Source organism: Oryzias latipes, chromosome 21 (assembly GCF_053564925.1).
Source record: "Oryzias latipes strain Hd-rR chromosome 21, Olatipes_Hd-rR_3.1".
Taxonomy (NCBI): domain Eukaryota; kingdom Metazoa; phylum Chordata; class Actinopteri; order Beloniformes; family Adrianichthyidae; genus Oryzias; species Oryzias latipes.
The window spans coordinates 21,850,505-21,868,339 of record NC_136257.1 but is presented as its reverse complement, the minus strand read 5'-3'; the positions used below and the strand labels follow the sequence as shown (position 1 = coordinate 21,868,339).

The window sequence follows — 17,835 nt, the reverse complement described above, 5'->3', positions numbered from 1 at the left end:
AAAAACGGTTGGATTTTTTTTTTATACCCGTCGTCATAAATTGGTCGCACCCCCCCCCCCCCCCCCCACCACCACCACCACCACCACCACCAATCATTTAGCTGGAATACCTGGAGCTACATCTGATCACAAAAAGGAGGCAGCAGGAGAGCAATGGGCAGCAGAATTGATTTGGTTTATCAAAAACACAGTATCTACTGCTTAAAAAAACTAAAATGTGCAGTATAGTATTTTTTAATCATTACTGATGTTTTTTTTCCCCGAGTAGTCCAATAAAAATGTGCCCTTTTTTAATTTGCTGTATTGTGCAAACTTGCAAACTGCAAACTGTAATAAACGCCTTTTGACGTATCTATTGTGAAAATGTGTATCTCGAATTTCACAAAAAAAGACGTGATGCTAAACTAAACACTAGTCAGCTGAACCACAGTCTTTCGTCAGTCCTCTCACTCGACACAAGGGGGCGCAAGAGCCCACCTTGATCAACTGCAGTGTTGCTCCAAATGTTTGAGAATCTGAAGATTTTATTTTAGGTTTCACTGTAGTGGTTTTACAAAGTAAAACAGAAGCTTATCAGAATGCTAATTAAAAAAAAAAAGGTTTTCATGGTTTTGAACTAAATTTATGAGCCACAGTTACTTTTGCAGAATTATAAAGTCCGTAGAGAATTGTTTTCACTTAAATTAGAAATTACTTTAACAAGTTTACATGAAAATTTTTTGACTATTATTAGAATTCAACGTGCCCCCCCCCCTTTTTTTTCTCCTTCTGTTTATAGATTGTACACACATGACGTCCATTGATCCGATAGGTGGGTTACCTCCGTGGTTCTCCACCTTCCGTGAGCGTGCGCCGGTGGTGACGTGGTGCAGGTCGTTTCCCTCGCGCGCAGCTCCTCGCTCTCCCGCAGACTGTGCATTGCGTGCGCAGTAACTATACCTTCAATCGATCCGCGCCGTTTTCCACAGTCTGACCCCCCTCCTACCCTCCATCCCCACGCCTGGTCGCTGGGAGGATTTTCCTCCCACTCCAACTACTTTCTTCATATTTCTTTTTCTCTCCTTTTTTCAATGGGTTCTGGTGATTTATTGGGAGATTTCGACTCTGCAGCTTTTTTGTTCATCATGATAGAAATTTAAAGATTGCATCCTTCTGTCTCCATCCCCGCGGGAAAACCTGGGAGGATCATGCAATATCTGAAGCCATGGCGAGCTCTGCTCCTTCTGGCCGTGCTGTACCAGCCAGCAACCTCAGATAAATACGGTGAGATGCCAGCATCCTTACATTTAAGAGAGTGCAAGGTTAGGTACAGAAGATTTTAAAATACTCTGGACACTGCAGACGTATTCATTTTGCTGTAAAAAGGGTGTTGATGTCCTTGAAGGTCTAACTTTTTTTGCGTAATTCCCACATTGATTTAGATGTTTCTTGGTAAACATCATGACATGAAGAGCAGCAACCAGAGGGAAATGATGGAGGATAAATTCAATATAGGGAGTGGGCTATCTTCGTCACTACTCTGGTGGAATATCAACATTACAGAAACCTCTCACCAAGCATTAACGTTTTGTTCTCTTTTCCCTATTTTTACTCTTAACTCTGGAAATTATTTTTTTAATTTAAACTGTCCAAGAGTGTGAAAGACAAAGTAGAAATAAAAAAATAATAATAAACAGTACTGAGAGTTTTGTTCGATTGATTTTGATGCTCAGAAATAGGAGTAAGCAAAAGTAAAATAATTGACATGTTGTTTATGAACAAAAAGACTGTCTTTATTGATTTGTTTGTTTCAATCTCCGCTGAAATCAACTCAAACATCAGATGGAGTTGCTTCCATGTTGATAGCAACCATGAAGATTTTAGTAGAAAACCGTTTTTTACTGATTAAATTCTACTTTTAAACTTATATTTAATGCTTTCCCTAATTTGTTTTCAATATTATTTTGATAAATACCTTAGTGTATACTGTACATTCAACAAATAATTCAGATTTAGGAAATCAAAATTAAAAACTGTTGCTCTTTCTCACTTGTTTATTGGGGAAAAACTGTTTTGCATATCGTCAGCCTAATAGCATATCCGCCTAACTCATTTTTTTCAGGTTTTTGGAAAAGAAGAAAAAACACCTTTTTGTCACCAAAGGAGAGAAGAGTTAGGCCAATATCTCAATTTGGCAAAAAAATGAGTTAGGCAGAAATGCTATTAGGCTGACGATATAAATAAAAAGTTCTTACAATTTGGTGAAAAAAAGGTGTTTTTTCTTCTTTTCCAAAAACCTGAAAAAATGAGTTAGGCAAATATGCTATTAGGCTGACGATATATGACTGTTTATGAAATAAAACAGATTTACAGATGCGATTTGTTCCCTTTACAATAATACATAATAAGAAGCAGACAATTGCAATCACAGATTAGAAGAAAGCTGCTTCCAATTTCAGCACCATGGAGAGATATTGGGCATTATTGTTCATTCATTCAGAACTTCTGTCTAAAAAGCCATCTCTGAATGCAGATTGAAAATTTTCTTAAAATACGTGTTTTTATGAAAATAAACACTAATGAGAAACTGCTGTGCTGCTTTGCCTGCACTGAATATGATATCAAATATTCTTAATAGAAAAATGTCTTGCACTTGTCAGCTTGGCTGTCTGGCACAGCTTCCCTCCGAAATCATGACTGCTCTTGATATGATTCCTGTATGAATATCTATTCGAGTCTTCCTCAGACAAGCTCTGACTCCTAGGTATTGATCGTGCGTTTCTAGAATCTGGCTTTTGGTTTTCGACTTGTTTTGCTTGTTGACACATTAGCATCAGATGTTGTGTCTGATAACAATCAATCAGTGCTAGATCTCTGTCAAATCGATTCAAACCCCTTAGAAAGACTGGGTGGACTTGCATATCAATCTGTCTGCAAGTGCCTGTGTGATGTCGCTCTGCCGTTTTGCTTATTTTTAGTGCATTAACAAAAGTTTGCTTCTTTTTAGGCCACATTTCTGAAGGTTTTATTGTCACGTTGACATAAATTGTGCTTTGAATACATTGCCATTTTAGTCCATTTGCATGTTTCTCATTTTGTGGATGTCACTAATAAAAACAAGGAAGCTTAAAAGGACACGTTGAGCTCCATGTGGCTTCTGACTGAAGATATGAGTCACGGTTGCGTCTTTTCATTGAGGCAGAGAAAATAGTGCACAGGCTTGTTTGTTCTTTCTGTAATTTTGCTTTGGCCTGCCAATAGAAAAAATACATCCTCACTTGGTTGCTTTTGTTTACTTGTTTTGGCTTCAATATTGTGAAGGACATCTGGAAAAAAAGAGATCTTAGCTGCAACACGAGAAAGCGTGGCAGATCGGCAAACAGACAAACCGGGCAGTCTGGGCATATCCCTATCTACTGTCAGCCACCTGCTCCTTCCCACACGGCTGAACACTCCAAGGTCCACTCACCATAGGAAAGGAAAACACAGTTCAAACAGTCTAAACTACACAAAGCGTATTTCCCTCATGCACCATTTTATTAGATATGTCTAAAAAAAATCGAATCTGTGATTGAAGCAATACACAAATCAAATACCCAGCTTTTTGAAATTTTCATTTTAAAATTCCAAAAGCTTTTTAAAATAAAGTTAACTTTGTTAGGGTTAAATTCAGGTCAGAGCTTCTTCTACAAATAGGACTGCGTTTTTCTAGGTATTTAGTTTTAAGTGCTTTATGAGTCCAACACAGAAGGGCGTTGTCTGGAAATTGTTGAAATGGTTAAAGGTGGAACGTTAGTGGTTTATGCTCGACTAAGCATCACTTAAGGATAGTCAGACTTTTCTCCCACATTTTACTGTGCGCAGTGTTTTGTGCTGCAAGAATTACACCAGGATTAAGTCCGCTATCATCACCACCCCAAGAATGTGACTTAAATCAGGTGTTGCTATGGAAATCATGGCCACAGATTTTAATCTGTCAGAACTTTTTTTTTCCCCACTCTTTCTGACACAGGATGCCTTTTTGAGAGAAAACTGTGCACAAGGGATCAGTTCTGCTCGGATGGTGAGTAAACTGTTCATGTGCAATAACACACTAACATCAGTATTTATTTTAGACAGTTTGAAGACTTTTTCTATATCATTGGGACATAATGGATTTTAAAACCCTGCAAATGTATAAATATATATATATGGACACTATAAAAGGTGTATAATGTTTTTGGAATTGTTATAAAATAGTGTGTTTAAAAAAAGTAGAAACACAAGTATTCTACTTTCTGCCTCCCGTTTCTTTGTCACCTCCCTCTTCTTTTCCTCATCTTCACCCAAGCCCCTCCACACCCCCCACTGTCTCCATGGCAACACTGACATCACTGTGAGGTCTACACCCCCATGGCTGTTGTGCTAATACAGTGATGAGTCACTGACGCATACTCGCGTCCTCTCTGGAAACTGCACTTACGCACACTAGGTTATTGAGCAGAATGCTAAAATGGTTCTGTTTAGTTACTGTGCAGAAGCGCTTAATGGGACACATAACAGGGAGATCAAGGATGCAACAAAGCTAAAAAAAAAATGTAATACAGTAGTGGATATTTGGGTTTGTTCAAGTAAAAGTAAAAGAGGAAAAGATTAAGAAGGAAAAAAAGGAGGTACAAACAATCTGCATGTGTGTCCGGCACCATCAGAGCAAGAGACGTGGTAGTTTTATTATTTAAAAAAATAAGCGTCAGCTCTTACAGAGCTCCTGTGGTGACTAACCCTCCATGAAGAGATGAATTCTGTTATGAAGTGTTTGCCTACAAGAGACAACAAGACATAGTTTATTATACGGTGTTGTTTTCTGTTTGTACTTGGCGTAAATTCATTCTAGGGGTAAAAATGTTTGTTGAACATCCTTCCTCCAAGGAAATATCTAGTATTTCACGTATGTTCCACAGAAATGCTTGACATTTTTATTTGTTTTCATTCAGTTGTGATGATTAGCAGGAAAAAAAAAGTATAATTATATTGGGGTTCATGCAGTAAAGGCACCACATTCAGTTTTCTGGCGCGTGGACTCAGATTGCGCCAGAAAACGTTAAAATTTTATGTAGAATCTTTTGTAAAAATGTCTACAATCAACTGCAGCCATTTTGCAATGAGTTCCGCTCTCACATGGTTAAGATTTTTTAGAATTTAAAGTTAAGAAATCAGGTAAAGCTGTAAAATGTGTCTAATAATTGGAATTTTGTATTTAAAAGCACTGAGCAGACTCAAACATCAGAATTACAAATTCCAGTACAGTTACATTCCACAATACAGCAAAAATAAATAGGAAACTTGTCAGAAAAAAGAGTCAAATTAAAAATTGTAAATAACAGTGGTGTCAGCACTGATTTAACTCCATAGATGTACTACGATTGCAAATATGAAGAATAAATATACTGTCTAAAGAATAAATAAAAGCAACCTTTTCAAGGTTGCTTTTTGGTGCAAATATGCAGTTCTAATAAAAAGCATTTGGGCCTCCCTTTGTCTGATGTTCAACATTAGTCACACCTACAGTTTTCAGCTTTAGCTGCATTACACAAAGATTAACATGAAATACAAACTTATTAAATTAGGATTTTTTCAAAAGAAGCAGCTTTACACAGTTACAAAAATAATTGGGTGTAACTGTCTGAAAATGCTGCACCAGTATGCGTTTTTTGGAAAAACTACCACTGTTCTTTTTCAGAACTGTACAAGACCAAAGCATTCTGTCTCATTTCATAGCAACAACGCCTACTTGTAATGTGGTTATGGGGTTTACCAGCACTCTGGAAGGCTACTATCACAGGGAGACAGAGAGATGAGAGGTTTATATCATTACATGACAATATTATCCAGCTGAAACTGTATCTTGGCGTCAGGCTCCAAGCTTTTTCTTTAATTAACTGTAATTGAAGTCTCAGACATTTTTCATATAGGACACTTTATTTTGAAAGAATTCCTAAAGAAATTGAAAATGAGGGGACAAAATAGTCTTGCTCTTCATTAAACAATGTTAAATTATGGATTCAATCAAATGATTTTTCTAAGTGCTTTTGCTCCAATTTCACATTTGCAGATCCTAAGAAAAATGTCGAAATGCTCTGTTCCAGATTCATACTTAGTAAGAGCTTTTATTTGTGTAATGATTTTTTATGTCACATTGTACTGATTAGGGTAAGAAAACCATTTAAAAGGGCTTTATTTATAGACTAAACAGATTGTGGCTTGTTAGAAAGGAACACAAATTGACATGAATTATAAAAATCTCAAAGTGTGGCTCCTCGTTTTTTAAATTACTGTTTAATTTGTACTATAAAAACAACATAATCCCTAATCTGCTCAGTGTAACAGTAATGCTCTTTGATCTCACTTTTGTGATTAACTGGTGACTCATTAATGCACCAAATAAAACAGACTTCACTCTTTTTCTTTAACCTCAGATCTGTTTCTACAACAAAAGCCAAAAAAGGGAAACAAATACTTGAACATTTTATTGTTTGTTTGCTGCATAAACCTGCCAATAACAGAGTCAGTTAAATCCTGATACTAGTAAATTTAATAATCTATATTTCATTGCAAAGAAAAATGGTTTAAAAGTATCCCTCAAAAGAAATAGCAAGTTCACCTTGGAAAAATAGCAAAACGTTTATTTAAGGTAGATTATTCATAATTAACCTTCAACTCCCAAAAATCTGACCATAACAAGTCTCTTCCACAATTGTTGTACCGGTACTCAAATTAACCAAGAAAAATGTCCCTGACCACAGGAAATAAGTCAGTATGTAGAAAGTGTAAGTTGAAATGTCAGTATGAAATCTCTTTTGGCAGAAATTATTGAGACCTTCTCAATTTCCAAAAAATAAAAACAACACAACACTGCATTGCCACAGAAAAGTAGAAATCCTCCCAGAACAAAAACAAAAAAACTAAAAGTTAATTTTAAAACTTGCAGAATTTGCCCTGGAAATGCTCTGGACCCTGTGGTCAACCCCAATTCCTGGTAAGAAAAACAAACATCCTTGGCCCACAATATATTATCAGCTCCAAAAATAGCATAAAAAAGAAAAAATGTTAAATCATTTCAAAACAAAGAGCTGGTCAATCCTTCAGCAAGAGAGTTCAGGTCTTAACCAAAGGTCAGTCTACCCTCAGTGGCCATCTACGTCACAACCAAAGCTGAGTCCTTGATTGGTCAAAGTTTGACCTGGCAGTGCATTATAGAGCCGCAATAGGGTCCTAAAAATGTGTGTAGCTACCAGTGAAAGTGAGAATTTTTAACACGGAAGCCTGAAATGAACATTTACATGTGTTCACTTAGACTTTGTCTTGAAATGGCCGCTTGAACGCGAGTTTCAGAGAAGTTTAGTAGCTTCAAAGCTACACCACACATGAATCCGTCTGTGCCACACCCTTTCCTCCCAGCAAACCCCTGGTCAAGGAAATAGGAAATACTTTTTTACAAGTGCTAAAAATATTTTTTTAAACTAGAAAGAAATGTACATTTCCATTTCTTTTCACAGCCACAACAAAACCTTTTGTTACTTTGTGTTTCTGACAATAACAGGATCAGTTTGCATTTGTGTGCTAATGCGGTACTATAGTGCTAATGTGCCCTTATCAAGCTTAGATTAACACATTATTCTGCTCATAAAAGCCGTAGCTGGCTTTGCCATAATGCGAAGACTTGCTATTTTTCTTTTTAAAATTATTTATTATTAAAGATGAACACAAAGCATATGCATATTGCAATGACTCAGCTCAAAGGTTAGAAAATGCTCAAGGCCTGTTGAAAGTTTTTCTACAGCTCCAAACAAACCGGCAGGTTAGATCCTCTGCTAAGGGAGCACAGCAAACAGCAAGTGTGTGGGCTGCACTTGAAAACTATGACTCACCTTTGAGCAGCATTGGGTTAGACACCAGGAGAATTTGAGGTTTTGTAATCGACTTTAGAGTCTGCGTCACAAAATCATTTCATGCACATTTCAGGCGCTAATGATGAAAGACGTCAATCGTTACTACATAAAGGCTCTTTTCAAGGAGGTCAGTTTAAGTAACCAATGCTATTTATATTCTTAAAAAAATATTGTTACTGCAATAAAGAATAAATATTATTCAGATAGGGTGCAATGCATAAAAAAATGTGTTTGAATGTTGAATCATTGGGGACTTTTCCTTCTCTAACAAGTTTGGGGGACTTTGTGTTTTTTTTTTTTTTTTTTTACCCAGATGGGCTTTTTGGTCAATGTCAAAGCTCCAAGCAGGACCTGGTCCAGTACCAAGTATCAGTTCCAGTACTGAAGAGGATGCAGGAAGTCCTCAAGCAGCTCATGCTACAAGGTGAAGAGGGAAATTCCAAAACATCAAGTGCATCTTTACAATTTCAAGTTGAATAAATGTGCTTCATAAATACAAAGTTGTTAAGATTTTGATTTTTACAATAAGAAAACAAATAATTAAAAATGTGAAAATATAGACCAAGTAAAGTCATGTCAGAAACTATTTCATTGCTTTGTGTATGTATGTGTGTGTTTTGTGTGTGCAATGTGTGTACAGGGCTGTCGTGGCAGGATGATATCACCCAATCTATTTTATCCAAGGAGCTGAAGAGAGTTCCTCACACCACCCTTCCATCAAAGCCAAACGCCTCTTCTTCATCTCATCATTTGTCTCAGTGAGAATTTTTTTCTTCCACATTTTATTATTATATTTATTGTTTTCTAACCTATACTCATCTGTGATTCTGTCCTGATTACCAGATCCAAACATTACACTCCCCACCATCTCAGCTCAAAGCAGGGGTCTCTGCCTCCAGGTGGAAAGTATGTGGACTACATGATTGTCGAGCCTCCTGTGTCCCAGATGCACATGCAAGCTGCAGCCTTGGACCCATACACTTACCACCAGGTATATGACCACAAACTATGAATTGGTGAATTCAAAAAGGGCCCAAATCCACAATTTTTCAAAATAGAATTATTATATGTTTTATGGGTTTCAAGGGAAAAGCTATCTGAATGCAAAAATGTCCCAAGTCCATTGTAATGTATTGACTATGCATGGCATTTAAAATGCATTGAGTGCAAGAGGGGCCCAATTCCTGGACTTGGGCCTCTCTTGCATGGGTTTAGCTTTATCCCATAGATGGCAGCACTAGTTATCCAATATGGCAGCACCCATGCAGCAGGAGTTTGATTCAAGTGATGAGGAGATTAGACCTAATTTCAGAACCTGCAGAATCGTACAAATCCGTCGATCTTATACTCTGAACGTTTGTGTGCTCTGTTTGTCAATCACAGCACAGGTACCAAGATGAGGTAGAGCGATCTCTCATGACAGCAGGAGGGGGTTATGCTCGCCCCCCCTCTAGATACCAGGCCGGTCAGCGAGAGCGCGACAGGCAGCTGCTGCAGCAAGCTCTGTCTCTCTATCTGGCATCTGCCCAGCCTTCTCATCGCCACCGAGGGGCGGCCTCCATGGCCCCTGCAGGTAACAAGAGATTTTCTTCGTAACCCTTGTACTATCCTAGGCACTTTAACATTGGGAGTTGGGTCATCTAGACCCACCAGACAGTGCGCTGAACCTTTTTTCTTCAATGATTTGTGCTCTTCACTGGTGTCCATGGATTACATGAAATCCTCTTCACCTTTATCCACCTTTGTCATGGTAGGGAGAACACGTAAATGTGGGGTTAATCATTTTGTCTGCACGTCATTGTTATGCAGTGACTTTTAAAAACAATGCTTGAGACATGAGTTTTCCTTAGTGCAGAAGTTAGCTTTGTTGCAGAAACACAATGAAGGAGAGGCAAACACAAACAGTTAAAGGCCCCACGATAGATAACACATTCTCTATTAAACTCTTGCTCAAGTTCTTTGTATAGTCATTTGAAAACACTGTTTTACTCTTACATACTTACTGATATACTCTTGCGCAAATAGAGTTATACTTATAGCATTCCTGCAAAAATACATTTATAGGAGAAATGTAACAATTCATTTGAACAAATTATGGTTGCTGATACGATTCCTAGTCAATTTTGTTTCATTTTGAACTATTCGATTTAGTCAGATTCACTGACCTAAAATCGATCCAGGACATCTTTAGCCAAAAATTAAACCGTGACTCAGAGATAAATACCTGCGTACTGAATAGTGCAGGTGAAGTTTTCCAGAATTCTTGTATTTCTTGCAAGATAATTAACTTTAATTGAAATATTTGCACAAACATACAAGTAAACAAGAATTAATGGAAAATCCATTCACATTTTAGTTTCCTAAAGTTCAGCCCGCAGTTGTTTTTCCACGTCAAAATAATCTAAACGGAACATTATTAGAACATTCTACCACACTGCACAGTCACGTCTTTGTAAAATTTAAAGTGTTTCCACACATTGAACTTTAATGATGGCTTGACATTTTCTTTTTTGCAATTACGTGTGTGTTGTCCGCTGTGATGGCACTTGGTCATTTTTACGTTTTGTAAAACAAACATACCATGTCTCAATCCAAATGTATTCATTCATTCATCGTTTTTTCCCTTTCTGGGTCACTGGACACGATCCAATTGATATATTTTCAAATATTGATATTATTGATTTATTTCATTTCAAAACAGTTTTATAGGTATAGGTCAATTGGATTAACAACTTGCCTCAGACAGATCAATCTGGTTGGATCGTGGAAATCTAAATCAATTGATTGATCAATGGTCACACCTCTGTTCATAGTCATTCATAAATACTGCTATATTGTTAAACAAACAATATTAGAAACATTATATTACTTATACTTATAAAAATGTCTGTGTAAGACTACAGTTGTAATTGTGCAGGTTTTTGACTACCGGTAAGTACTGTCTGTATGTGAATGTAATAGGTTTTGCATGAATATACTACTTTCTGCAAGTTACTATTATAATATTTGACAAGGTACATGGTTGTGTTCTCTTGTAAGACCTCGTGTATAAAAAGCATCAAATTGATATTTTTAACATGAAAAAAGACACCTTGTTAAATTAAAAAGGAAACCACTGCTTATTTGAAACTAGCAATCTATTCAACATGATCATTTTAACTATCAACATTCTATTTTATAACAGGCCTGCCTTATTATGACGACTTTGAGCTGGAGATACCAATAGATGAGGAAGACTACGCCTTAGAGAAAAAACTCAATACTCCAGGTTTGCATCAAAGTCTGCCAAACAGAAAAACATCTCAAGACTTTAACCCTCGATCAGGAAGTAATGGTAAGATTTGAATTTCACTAAAAAGTCGTCTATGCTGCACAGTGTTTGCATTGCAAGGAAACAGCAAATATGTACGCATGAATGTGTTGCTTTCTGTGTTAGATGACTTGCTCCAGAGGATGTCATCAGTCCTGCAGAGGTACAACATTGATCCCAGGGAGCTCAGTCAGGAGCAGCTCTACAAGCTGGCTCTCATTCTGCAGCTGGTGCAAGGCCAGGAAAAAACAGGTATGAGATGCTGTAGAGCCACAATATTTGTCAACTGAGCAAATGGTTATAACATGCTTTTACTAAAACAGTTACAGTTTATGACATGTTTTAAACTCTCTGTCTTTAGATCCAACTGAGAAAGACCTCATTGCAGTCAAAGAGGTAGGTCACTCCCTGCTGTCAGCAGCAATCGTAGTTTATTCCATGAATCTTGACAGACTTCCTGTCATCCTCTGTAGTTGCAGCTGTTGAAAAAGCAAAGTCTTTCAAAGCCCGAAAAGTCTACTCATCTCGACAGCCCTCAGCATCCTTTTTCGGCTTCCATCCCTGCCTCACCTCCACCCAAAAGTCCCAGTTCTCCCCCCTCACCCCCTCAGGTTGCCCCTGCTGAAGCTGAACACAGCTTTAAGGAGCCAGTTGTGGAAGGAACTGGCGCCAAAGAGGAGTATGGGTACATCTACACAAATCGGAGGTCAGCAGTTTAATCCTAATCTAAAGATCTTTATCAGTTTCCTACACAGCTAATAATCTTTTTTTCTTTAGTCCTCTTAGTCTTTATGATGGAGTAAAGTTATTGGAGCTGCTGGCTGATAAAATACACCTGACAACCAGCAGTTTCATCAACATCAGGTAACACTGCCATAGTGTGTGTGTGGGGGTGTCAGACAGATTCCTGTTTTCTTCTGAAACATCCAGCAAGTTTTTGTGTGTGTGTCTCCAGTGTGATCGGTCCAGCACTGACCTTTCGCATTCGCCAGAATGAGCACAACATGACGGCTGCAGAGGTCGCTGCAAAAGCTGGTCAGCACATCAGCACCTAAATGGCATTCATACAAACAAGTCTGCATGAAGTGAAAATATTTCTTTTCTTTTCTTTTCTGCCCTGACAGTATCGGAGAAAAGTTATCTAGAGTCTGAGACAGGCCTGAAAATTGTACAGACTGGTGTGGGAGAGGTAATTGAAATTTCTCAATTTTGTTTTGTTTTTTCATCTCCACTGGGTTGTTCGAAGGGAACAAGGTTATCTTGACATGTTCAAAAGTCTATATTTTTTCTTCCTAAATCCTAGATTTTAAATAAACAAGCAAATGTTTCCCTGTGTTTCATTAAAATTAGAACAAAAAATTGTGTAGCTCCATCTTGAACTGTAAATTCAGGTAGATGTTTTATTAATTGGTCAACAAATTCACTTTTGTTCAATTTTTTTTCCAAACATCCCCAAAGAATATATAAAATAAAATAGGTTTTTAGTTTTAGAAATGACATTATGAAGCACATATGTGGGGTATAATTTACAAAGAATTTCATTTACATGTACACAGAGATGATGCTGAGTAACTGAGTTGTATTTGTCCCTCATCCTAAATTTACCCCCCTAAAACATTTAGCCCTTTTACCAATAATCCTGGGTTGTATTTTTAACATACAAAACCTTTTTTCTGCTTCTATTTCATTGTAATCTATTTCTCTATTTGTGATATAGGATTTAATCTTTTTTAGTGATTTTGGTAAACACTAATTTTGAAGAGGAACATCTAAATTCAGTTTAAAAATGTTCCTACTAATAGAAAGCAAAACTCAGAAAAATTGTTTTGGGTTTTTTTGGAGTTAAATTAGTCCTTTTACAAATTCATTATCTAATCCCATCAAATCTTGTTTTCCTTCAACCTGACCAAATGATGCTTTCATCTTGGGAATCACAATCATGTTTCTTGCTCGATTGTGTGTTTTTGTTTGCGTGACCGGAGCTAATAAGCAAGATGACACTTTGCAACCACCGCTGTCACTTGTTGCCATGGCATTCTAACTCCCCCTTCCCCCCTCCCTTTCACGTGGATCCAAGATTGCAGGTGCTATGACAACAAGTGCTGCTGACCTCACAATCGGCTTTTCACACAGCGCCTCCCTGCATCAGTCGTGTCTTTAGCAGTTCTCCATAGCCGAAGAAAACCACTCCCTCATACACCTTCTGTTATGGTTAGATGTCAGAGGTTTTTATGAAGACAGAACTAAACATGAATTTTATTTGTTAAATTATACTCAGTTAATGCATTTTTCTTTCTTTTTTAATAGGTTTTTCAAAAATAAAATCTGTTTTGAAACATTGGGGTTAATCTTGGAACAGAAAAATGTTAAATGAAACCTAAAGAACAGGTGAAAGGATGTCCCGTCTGTTGTAATGGTTAGCTGATCTTAATGAGGCATCAACTGTCTTTTTAATGGCTCTGCAGAAAACACTGCTCTGACCCCTCAGACTTTCACTGCTGAGCACACACTGCTGTCTTGTGGAGTTACACGGGATCAAATCTTCCGCTGGAATAAAACGTTTGACCTTTGAGTTAGAGCGGTGAGAGCTCATCCCCTGAAGCAGAGCAGATCGAGTTTGATTACTGCCCTGCATGCTGAGAAATGGAGACAACGCTTTTGCTGCATGATAGTCTGCTCTGTGTGTCTTCCTTACCACCTTCCTCTCATTTTTGTAGAGAACAGATGCCCGAGGCCTTCCTCAGGTAGCCAAGGTGCCTCAGGAATCCAATGGGACAGTCATCACCCTTGTTTCCATGGCAGTGGTAGGAGGTGTGCTGGTCCTGGCCATAGCTGTGGCTTGTTTCAAGCACTATTCTCATCATGTGGCCAATGGCAAGCTTGGTTTGGGTCCAGAGGGAGGAGCGGAAACACACTTTGATTACCAGGTAAAGTAGCAAACAGAATAAACTTTTGAAATATTTACAGAACAATTATTAACTCCTGGAAGGTTTACAATTTAACCCTAAATCTTAACTTTATAATGTTTCATGATTTTACCTACTATTCCTAAAGAAATTAGCCTTTTTCTATGCAAATCAGAGTTAAAACAGAATTAATGTGGGATTTTGTTGCCCAATGAAGGAATATAATCATTATATGACCACATATTAATTATTGTGTTTTTTTGCAGTCTAATTGGACCTGATTGGTATAAACATGAAGTAAATGATGTTTTGTCTTCACTTAGGAGCTATGTAGACAGCACATGGCATCTAAATCCTCCCTGTGCCGTCAGGACTGCATGGGAGGCGCGAGCGGAGGCATAGCAGGGTCTGCCATAGGAACCGGTGCTGGCGGAAGGAGGGGTACGGACACATCCCGCGTCAGCAGTGTGTCCTCCCAGTTCAGCGATGGACCTCAACACAGTCCATCATCCACCCACAGCTCCACCCCATCCTGGAGCGAAGAGCCAGCCCAGTCCAACATGGACATCTCCACTGGTCACATGATTCTGGTGAGAGTCAACATGACCAAAAACAAATATCCATCCGTTTGTGTTGATATAATTTGCATTGAGTAAATTCTCCTTGGCTTCTGTGCTGCAGGCGTACATGGAGGACCACTTGCGCAATAAAGATCGGCTGCAGAAGGAGTGGGAGGCTCTCTGTTCCTATCAGGCCGAGCCCTGTTCAGTGGCTGTGGCTCAAACCCTCAACAACATAGAGAAAAACAGACATGCCGTAGCTCTACCCTGTTAGTTCTGCAATGTTTCATATTTCTCTCATCCTTTCTCATCCAACAGAATTTAAGCAAAAAGTTGCTTCATTAAGCTTCACTTTAGTTGGCTTAGTTATTTATAGACTGCTTTTTGTGCGTTTGTTGAACTTAATGTGCTTTTTCTTCCAGATGATCACTCTCGCGTCAAGCTGAAGACTGAAGTAAACCCAAATAAGCAGGATTACATCAATGCCAGTTTCATTGTAAGAATTCATGACAATCCAGTTATAATTTGATGTAAAAAATGAATATATTGCATCTTCAGTTACATTTATAATCAAAATAGATTTAGCAATTCATGATTTTTTGTTTTCATTTGTTTGTTCATATTAATGTAATTTACACAGATAAGAACAACTTACAGCTAATGCAGGAAAGCATAAATCACTTTATTCATGTATTCTTGCAGGTTTCAGGTTTCAAACCTTTTTTTCTGTGACCTACAGTTTGATCATGACCCTCGCCAGCCTTCGTATATTGCTACGCAGGGACCTCTGGCACACACTGTTGCAGATTTTTGGCAGGTCAGTTTGGCCTTTTTTTTTTCTTTTTTTTTTTTTTAGATCTTTTTGTATTTAAACTTTCCCAAGTTTTAAATGAAAATTATACAGGTTATAGATGTGGTTTCATGTACTCTAAAATAAAAGCCAGTTGGTGGTATGATAATTGCTAAAGAATGACAGAAATGGTCTTAAAAATAAAGTGCTTTTAAAAGTAAAAATAAAAATGTTTTAAACAAATCACACATTACCTTTGAACCGTCCTAATTGATTTATAAGACATGAACTTCAAAATAAAAAGCGAATAAAGTCTGTAATTTAAAAAAAAAACTTTTAACCCAAAAGTGTTTGCTAAATTTGTTTAAAAAAAACGAAAATTTCTAAAACTTTCATTAAATTAAATAAATTTAAATAGAAAACCATCACATGAAATATTTGAAAAGCCTTCATTTTGGAAACTAAAGTGTGCAGATGTGAACAGTTGTACCTTTAATTATATTGTCAAATATACCCTTAGCTAACTTTAACTATTGTATTGTTAAAATATTATAAGAACTGACATTTGTATGTGTTGTAATGTGCGCCTGGTCATTTTTTTCCACAGATGGTGTGGGAAAACGGCTGCACAGTGATAGTAATGATGACGGCTTTGGTGGAAGATGGAGAGAAGCAGTGTGAACGATACTGGCCTGATGAAGGCTCCTCACTCTACCACATCTACGAGGTTCATGGCTGTTGTTGTGACTTCCTCACAAAAGCCCTACTGCTTTCCTGTCTGCTGCTTTCACATCCGACTTTGCGTCTGTCCAGGTGAACCTGGTGTCTGAGCACATCTGGTGTAAGGACTTCCTGGTGCGAAGCTTCTACTTGAAGAACGTCCAGACACAAGAGACCAGGACCTTGACTCAGTTTCATCTGCTTAGCTGGCCAGGTGACGGCATCCCCACCTCCACGAGACCACTGCTCGACTTCCGCAGGTAAAAGAATTTTCAAAAATGTACATTGATGCTCATTCACACACAGAAAGACTGTCCCTACTTGCATTTGTGCCAGAAGATTGCATTTTATGTTAATAATAGCACAAAATCTAAAATCTTTTGTTTTTATTGGCACATCCATTTCTTTGTTTCAAATTCTCTCATTCATTTTTTTTTATTTTTCCCTCAATTACTGCATCCATTCTCCTTGTTTTATGTCTCCTCTTTTCATCTTTTTGGCTCCCTTTCCCTCTCTCCCAGTGTGCAGGTTGATAGGTTTGTCTTTGAACATCTCCCAGTGTCATTTTTGTGGTTTGCAGCTAGTACTCTGGCTCCAGTTGCATAGTCACAAAAATGAGCATTGGCAGGTGTGACTGGCTGCTGCAAGAGGGACAGTGAATCTGTGCTTTCATCTCGACTTCTTTTGTCCTGTCAGCTCATAGAGCTGTCCTACACAACCTCATTTCTGCGTGTCTCTCTTCTCAAAGAGTCCCTCGGTGCAAATCCTTTTCCTTTGATCTGCGCTCCATCACATTTCAGCATTTACCTTCTTCATTCTTAATAATAATAATAATACATTTTATTTAAAAGCGCCTTTCAAAACACCCAAGGTCACTGTACAAAGTTAGAGGTAAAACACAATAAAATCACAACATGTTAAAAACAATAAATAAATTGGATTCATTAGTAAAATCAGCTGACAGAGAATGAGAAATTGTGTTCCGGAAATGCAAGCTTAAACAGATAGGTTTTGAGTCTGGATTTAAAGATCAGAAAGGAGTCAGTGTTACGGAGGTCTGGGAGGAGAGAGTTCCAAAGTTGGGGAGCAGAGCGATTCTTGCTCTTTGTTGGTCCTGAATACCTAATATTAAACTGAAGTACAAAATTGGTTGACACTGAAAGCTTGTAATTTATTCATGCTTAACCTTTGTCAAAAAAAAAAAGATCAGAAGTCTGTAATAACTGGATCATAATAAAGCTTTTTTTTGTCCTTTGCTCTTCTTTTCTTTGCTGTCCCTTTTTTCTGCTTTTCAGAAAGGTGAACAAGTGTTACAAAGGTAGATCCTGCCCAATTATCGTTCACTGCAGGTAAAATTAGTATATATTTATAGATAGAAACATTTCTGTTAAACAATACATACAAAACATCCTGTTTTTTAATGTTTCTGTTGTTATTACAGTGATGGTACCAGTCGAAGTGGCACATACATTCTCATCGACATGGTGCTGAACCGAATGGCTAAAGGTGAGACTCACACATATTTCAAACATACATCACAGATGTATAGAACTAGTTACGCTTGTTAAATCCGCCAGAATATCACTACACCAAATTCCAGAATTTCTAAAAAGGAAAATATTTGTGGGGTGACACTCTGGTT

At 37.7% G+C, this 17,835-nt stretch overlaps 1 protein-coding gene across 4 annotated transcripts in view; it reads left to right on the top strand.

Moving 5' to 3' along the window:
- The first annotated feature begins 756 nt into the window (after nucleotides 1-756).
- ptprna (protein tyrosine phosphatase receptor type Na) overlaps nucleotides 757-17,835 on the top strand; it is an 18,961-nt gene continuing 1,882 nt past the window's right edge. For 2 of the 4 annotated variants that reach the window (XM_011489660.4, XM_078939932.1), the window contains exons 1-22: nucleotides 782-1,263; nucleotides 3,992-4,042; nucleotides 8,221-8,331; nucleotides 8,548-8,665; nucleotides 8,751-8,898; nucleotides 9,291-9,480; nucleotides 11,092-11,241; nucleotides 11,344-11,469; nucleotides 11,579-11,613; nucleotides 11,691-11,923; nucleotides 11,995-12,081; nucleotides 12,173-12,252; nucleotides 12,342-12,406; nucleotides 13,935-14,144; nucleotides 14,447-14,713; nucleotides 14,805-14,952; nucleotides 15,106-15,179; nucleotides 15,423-15,500; nucleotides 16,081-16,200; nucleotides 16,287-16,453; nucleotides 17,489-17,542; nucleotides 17,635-17,699. In XM_011489660.4, the coding sequence (XP_011487962.1) occupies nucleotides 1,188-1,263; nucleotides 3,992-4,042; nucleotides 8,221-8,331; nucleotides 8,548-8,665; nucleotides 8,751-8,898; nucleotides 9,291-9,480; nucleotides 11,092-11,241; nucleotides 11,344-11,469; nucleotides 11,579-11,613; nucleotides 11,691-11,923; nucleotides 11,995-12,081; nucleotides 12,173-12,252; nucleotides 12,342-12,406; nucleotides 13,935-14,144; nucleotides 14,447-14,713; nucleotides 14,805-14,952; nucleotides 15,106-15,179; nucleotides 15,423-15,500; nucleotides 16,081-16,200; nucleotides 16,287-16,453; nucleotides 17,489-17,542; nucleotides 17,635-17,699 (2,653 nt within the window). In that variant the 5' untranslated portion in view covers nucleotides 782-1,187. Of the gene's footprint in view, nucleotides 1,264-3,991; nucleotides 4,043-8,220; nucleotides 8,332-8,547; nucleotides 8,666-8,750; nucleotides 8,899-9,290; nucleotides 9,481-11,091; nucleotides 11,242-11,343; nucleotides 11,470-11,578; nucleotides 11,614-11,690; nucleotides 11,924-11,994; nucleotides 12,082-12,172; nucleotides 12,253-12,341; nucleotides 12,407-13,934; nucleotides 14,145-14,446; nucleotides 14,714-14,804; nucleotides 14,953-15,105; nucleotides 15,180-15,422; nucleotides 15,501-16,080; nucleotides 16,201-16,286; nucleotides 16,454-17,488; nucleotides 17,543-17,634; nucleotides 17,700-17,835 lie in introns of all 4 variants that reach the window. The other 2 variants (XM_011489661.4, XM_078939934.1) reach the window with 2 other exon arrangements.